Source organism: Schistocerca gregaria, chromosome 7 (genome assembly GCF_023897955.1).
Source record: "Schistocerca gregaria isolate iqSchGreg1 chromosome 7, iqSchGreg1.2, whole genome shotgun sequence".
Taxonomy (NCBI): Eukaryota; Metazoa; Arthropoda; class Insecta; order Orthoptera; family Acrididae; genus Schistocerca; species Schistocerca gregaria.
In genome coordinates this window covers 543,823,636-543,830,483 of record NC_064926.1, presented here as the reverse complement: position 1 = coordinate 543,830,483, position 6,848 = coordinate 543,823,636, and the positions used below count along the sequence as shown (strand labels likewise).

The 6,848-nt window shown below is 34.1% G+C and overlaps 1 protein-coding gene across 2 annotated transcripts in view; it reads right to left on the bottom strand.

Annotated features, from left to right (window-relative positions):
- Window positions 1-1,920: 1,920 nt before the first annotated feature.
- LOC126281351 (synaptic vesicle glycoprotein 2B) overlaps window positions 1,921-6,848 on the bottom strand; it is a 493,622-nt gene continuing 488,694 nt past the window's right edge. For both annotated transcript variants that reach the window (XM_049980258.1, XM_049980257.1), the window contains exon 13: window positions 1,921-6,231. In XM_049980258.1, coding sequence (XP_049836215.1) covers window positions 6,176-6,231 — 56 coding nt within the window. In that variant the 3' untranslated portion in view covers window positions 1,921-6,175. The remainder of the gene's footprint in view (window positions 6,232-6,848) is intronic.

The window sequence follows — 6,848 nt, the reverse complement described above, 5'->3', positions numbered from 1 at the left end:
ATATAATGAAGACATTGATTTCATTAAATATGTTAGACTCTTTAAACCCATATTCAAAAGTTGTCAGGGCAGCAAAACTTCTGGCAAATAACAGGCTAATTTTAAAGCATAAAAATAAAACAAAGGTTGTGTGGTCAGTCATTAAATCTGAGTTAAGTGTTAAATCCTGTAACCAAGAAATTTCAAAAATTGACATTGAAGGAAATACTATTATTAAGTCCAACTCAAATACCAGAGTATTTTAATGAATTCTTTATATATATAGCAAAGTTTGATGCAGATGTAATAGATTATCACAACAATGTAAATCCCTTTGGCCTAAGTGAAAACTTTACAAAATTCTTAAAAGTTTCTGTGAAGGATGTAGAAAATGCTATTCTAACATTAAGAAACAAAAAATCTGCAGGTTGGGATGGAATACGCATCAAAGTTATTAAAGTGGTACACAATAGAATTGCAAACCAACTAGCTCAAATAATAAATCTATGTTCTGAAGAGGGCTGTTTCCCAGAGGTACTGAAATATGCTGGAGTCATACCACTCTTCACGAAGCGATCAAGAAAGATCATGGGAAATTATCATCCTATCTTGATTCTCCCAGTCCTATCTAAAATATCTGAAAAACTTGCTGTTGCATGAATTCCAAACTTCATTGCAAAATATTCTGTTATTCTAAACAATCAATTTGGTTTTCAGCAGGGGAAAAACACCATAGATGCAGTAAATAGCTTCATTGAGAAAATAAGTACAACATTAGACAAGAGAAATAGGTGGTAGGAATTTTCTGCGACCTCATAAAGGCATTTGATTCTGTAAACCATGCACTGCTTGTTTACAAACTTGAAAAATATGGCATTAGCAGCAGTGTGCTACAATGGCTTAAATCCTTCTTACCCAAAAGAAAGCAAAGAGTTAGCATTTCTTCAAATGGCGCATATACTTTTCTGACTGGAAAAAGATCTCTCAGGGTGTTCCACAAGGCTCCATATTAGGCCCAGTCCTATTCTCTTCTATGTCAATGACTTACCATTAAAAAACATCTCCCCATCAGTTATGTTTGCAGATGATACTTCTGTCTTGTTTGAAGATTAGGGTTGTGGAAAATTCCCAAATCCGTGATCAGAACCCTCAGTACTTTAGAAACTTGGTTTCAGATAAATGGGTTGAATGTAAACATATTTAAGACTCGCATGATGCAGTTCAAAACCAGACAGTCAAAATGCGAGCAGATTAAGATTGTACACAACAACCAAGACACAGAAGAAGGTGACTCAGTCAAATTTTTAGGTTTAAATGTAGATAAAAATGTGAGCTGGCAGGCACACATTGAACACCTAGCAAACAAACTGAGCAGCTTTGCATTTGCAGTGCAAATAGTATCAACTGCAACTGACATGGACACACAAAAAGTAGCACATACAAGCTACTTCAAATCTATTATTAGGTATGGTATTGATTTTTGGGGTAACTCTATAAACGTAGTGCGGATACTAAAAATAGAGAAAAAAATCATTTGAAATATGTGCACTGCAATTCACAGTGAACCATGTCCATCATTATTTAGAAAACTTAAAATATTAACTCTGCCATTCTTACTTATATATGAGATTATTATATTTTTGTACACTAGACATGAATTATTTGAGGGAAACCATTTTGTCCATTCACACGATACTAGAAACAAAGATAATTTTATGCTCCCCACCCACTGTCTCAGACTGTATGTCCAGAGACCTCAATACATAGGAATGAAAATTTACAAAGAATTAAGAGGGAAAAGTTGATGCAAATAAATTTAGGTTCACTGAAAAGAAATTTATATGAGGTACTGACACTGAAGTGTTATTATTCAGTGGATGAATTCATGCAGGACAACTTGGAAATTTGAGATGGATACAATGTGTTACATATTCCAGGAAATATTCTTATAGTGTTATTATTTATTAATATGAAATCATTGTAACTGTATTATAAATTTTTGACATGTCTCCTGTAAGCAAACTAAATGGATTGCAAATGTATGTCATGAGATGAATAACACCCAATTCACAATATGTAGGTGATACATAACACCATTTCTACAATTTCTTAATACCTGAGGAACACATCAACAAAAAATGTTTTGCTATTACGTCTAGAGTTCTTTTAATATCTGTAGTGTTGTTTTAAATTTCCTTGTTACAGTAAAACTTATATCTTCATTTTCTCCATGTTGTCTTTCTCTGTAGTAAAGCAGTTGCCTTGAGTTTAGTTCCACTTAGTCTTCATTTTTTGCTGTGCTTCTGATACTCATTTGGGTTTTGCTTAACCCTTCTTCCAACTTCAGTAACCTACTTTTGGATCCTAATTTTCAGCATTTTTTCTCATGAGACAGGAGGTGGAAGAAAGACATAGTAGCAAGGATTACAAAAGGCACCATTGACTGCAATGATGCATCATAGGCTAGACAGTGTTCTGGGTTTGTTGTGGCAGGGTGGGAGGGAGGTAGTGTTAGCAAGTGTGTGAATCCCCACAACTGATGTTAGTCAAATCGGTGCACTGTTGTGGCCACTTGAATCCAGTGTTGCCAGATAGTGATTGGTTTTCTGCAGCATTGAATACTTGGCCATTTTTAAGACTGGTGGGAATATGAAATAAAAAACTGGACATTTTTATATTAATTTGAGTAGAAGATGCACCTGAATTTTGGAGGCAATTTTTTTTGAAGAAAATAGTGTGCCTTACAGTCCGCAAAAGAAGGTACCTGTTTCGTATCCATCCCTGTCTGTAACATGTAGTAAGCCATTCCATTTTATTTATTTATTTTTGTAACTGGCAGTTTGGAAACAAAATTAACTTCCTTTCAACAACTAAAATAGCTGTATTCTTCAGAGGCACCTTCTCCTATTCCAGAGAGTATTTTTGTTCTGTTGTTGCAACTATGAGAAAATGTGTATTTTTTTCTCTAGATGCATTTTGCTTTATTGAGGTAAAGCATCATCAGTGATCTGTAATTAAAGATACTTACAATTTGATATGTTTCCAAGATCAAAAACCAGTTCATGAAAAATATATTGTTTTTTAGTTATGGTGATTCCCACTTAGTTTCTCTCCTACATCAGGACATCTTTGGTGTTCTTCTTCATTAGACACTGATACTTGTTGTCTACTTTTTGGTTCCTCTGCAGAACTGTGCATTTATTATGTTTTACACAGCCCACATTTTCATAAGAAATGCATAGTTCTCCAGAGAAGCTAAAAATAGACAACAAGTATCAGCGTCTAGTGAAGAAAAACACAAAAGATGTGCTAGCAGATGGCATTTCCTGATGCGAGAGAAAAGCCAAGTGGAAATCACCATAAGTAAAAAGCAACATATTGTTAACACATTGATTTTTGATCTTAAAAACAAATCAAATTGTAAATATATTTAATTACACACTGCTGCTGATACTTTACCTCAATTAAGCAAAATGTTTCTGGTGAACAAACAAAAACAAAAAACATGCATTTCCTTTAGTTACAACAGAACAAAAATACCATCAGGTATTGTAAAGGAACTGCAAACAATTTGGCACTCAAATGAAGCTTTTTCTTGTTTCTTAAGTTGGCTCTTCATTTGTTTAATACGAATATTATTGTGACTCACTACATACTGATTAATTACGCAATTTCTTGTTATACATGTGACTGCGAATGCATGTGCTGATGCAATGAGGGCATGATTTTGTGGTTGTTTTTCTACTTGTCTTCATTGTCTGATGGGATTGACTGTTATGATTTGTATTACTAATCAGCAGTGTCAACTGACTACTGTGCAGTGGAAGTGGCACTGAGTATCACTAATCAGGAAAAATTAGAGTAAAGAGCTCGAGCTATCAAACTGCCATCTGTTTGGATGACAAAACAAATCTTGCTTTGAAGAAGTAAATGCTATTCTAAATTCTGTGAACCAATAGCCAAGACACTGATGTTTACCATGGGAAAATATTTGCCCTTGTGCAATGATGAATAGAAACTGTTGATAAGTATGCCTCTTTTTATGTAAGTTCTTGAGGTGTAAAAAAGTGAAGTGCCAGTAATGATGAATATGTATGGACACTATCTAAATTAGTCCCATACTCAGGAAATGAGCATTGGGGCAGATGTGGGAATCCTGCATTGCCACACAAGGCAAATTCTTAGGGGAGGTGGCTCGCTGTTGCCTTCCTCTGGTATGTCATAAAGTATAAATTGTGTACCTGTGTTGTGTGGACAACAGAGATGAGTGCTTTGACCGTGTAATCTTGTGCTATGAGTGTAAAGCAGTGTTGTGGATGAATGGAAGGGACAAGGTGAAACCCAGAGCTAGCACACCTATCGTTCTGCACTGAGGGGGCCGTCAGGATTTAAAATCCACATACAATCGGCAAATCACCATCAGCTGTGTCATATGCTCTGACTTTATGAGACACTATTGAGAGGCTTGTACTGCAAAATTAAACCAGGACACGAGCGCAAAGTCTGGCAATGAAGAACTGGTCACCACCATTTCTCCTCGCCGACAAAATACTAGCGATGAAAATTTCTTCTGTCATCAGGACTGGAACCAGATACCCCAGGGTGCATAAGCAATCCCAGCTGTGAAGCTGGGTGTGTATGAAAAAAAAAATTACCAAAAAAGTTGTTGAGTATGATACTGACCATACATTGTGCATGATAGGATCATGAATGAGTAACTTTTGAGAAAAAAATATATATATTTCATCAAATAGTATTATAATTGAACTTTTATTGTTTTGTATTTGATTGACTATTGTGGTTACTGCAAGTCATTTTCTTATATTACTACATTCAGTTTACAAGCTATATACAATACTCAAAATGTGCATAGTCTTTTTATAACACTATTTCAGGAAACATGATTCACAGAAATTCATAACACATGCACTCCATAGATATTAGTTACTTAATGTAAAATGACTAGTTTATGATTGAGTTGAACTTTGTTAGCAATATTTCTTTTTTTAACAGACCAGTGTTCAAATTAAAAAGCTGCCATTGAATGATAATATGTAGTAATTTGCACAGTCTTAAAAACAGGACTGATTAGTCAAAGTATTCAAATAGATAAAACTGGATATCTATCTGATTCATGACATTGATTCAAACAAAAATCTAGATTATACTCTTGGAAAACAAATGATACAACAGAAAGATACAAAAAGTTGGAGATTTATCTTATCACAGTTGACTAAGCACCTTTTGGGAAGTAATATACTTATTTACAGCACTTCTTTTGAACAATAAATATATACATTTTACACAGCAGCATAACAAATAGTTACTTCTTTTCACTTACAAACTTAACAATTTTGGTATATTTTCTATAAATTTTATAGTCTAATATTGTGAAATTATTAACAGGGGAAACAGAATTGCAAAATGTTCTGGAAGAAATACTGTAGCTGTGCAGTGAAACATTTACAAACAACACTGTAGAGCAGCATGATTTTACATTTTGCACTTGTCATCATAAATAATATTTATTCCTACTTATTCTACAGAAGTCTTTGTACAGACAATCCACAATCATAGTGTGTACAGAAAGTAGCAATAATGATTTGTTTTTGTGTTCAATATTCTAATGTAGTATCCTCCTGTTTGGTTAAAATGTCATAAGAGAGAAATTTATTGTTTCCCTGAGCATTTGGAATTTCTGTTTTTATTATCTAATGCTTATTGTCTACTGGACACAGAACCTTATTTCTGACTGACTGATATAAATTTACAGGCATTGTAAACAGAAAGAAGTGTGTGTGTGTGTGTGTTTTTTATTTTTTATTGTAACAGTGTTTTGAATTTTCATCCTTTAATCCTGGTCAATCAAAAATTGCCATCTTTTGGCAAATAAATGTATAATGTTAAAGCTAAACCAAGCCACATATTTTTTCCTTTAACATAACAAATTACATCTAAAATCTACATATTTTACATTTGTTTGAGAAATATCTGGTATTTACAGTTTCATTACCAACAGTCAACTCTGCATGAGTGGTTAAGTAGAGAGAACTATAACAATGGCTGCATGCTTCAAGGTGTAAAAGAAGCAATGCCGTATCCAAGTCAAATAATGCTGAAATTGGTCTCTCAGTTTTATGGCAAGTTTGTGCAAATGCACACAGTAGTTGATAAGCTCTGTCATCGCAGGCAAGTGTCAAGATAAAGGTTCCCTTGTTGTGTTTGGCAGAAGTAGACACAGGAGCCCCCCTCCTGAAACACACATGTTATACATTCCAAAATGTGGGCCAGTGGGTGAAGCAACAAACCATAACAAATAAAAATTAACAAGATAACATTCAGCTTAAAAAAGGTAACATACCCTTGAGAAATAAACAGAAAATACAGTTTCATAGCATCTTTCAATATGAATGTCTCTAACTAGTTTGCTTTTTAGAATGTTGCTTTAAGCTAATGTTTTTTGCTTGTCCTTTTGAAAAGCACATAGAAAAAATAGTTAGTTTGTTCTTCTTCTTTCCAAAAATTCTTCATTCTGTCATTATGGGTCTGTTATTCTTTTTATGTCCATGTATTTTTGAGTTTCAAAACTCTTTTTGGCCACATTCACAGACATGAACTCACAGAGGCAGCTCTGTCTATACTGTAGTCCATGTAGTTGCCAGTTGATCAGTAGCAACGTTTGTGAGATTCTTTTGGGTGATTGTTAGTGATCATGCTTTGGTTTTTCAGATCTTATTTTCAATGTCATGTATTCATGTTATATGTTGATAAATATTCGGACATATTGCGTGTGCAATGTAACTAAATCATCCCATTAGGGAATACAGTTCTTCTGGGTATTTGTGCAACCAGTTGCCATTTTAGGTCAA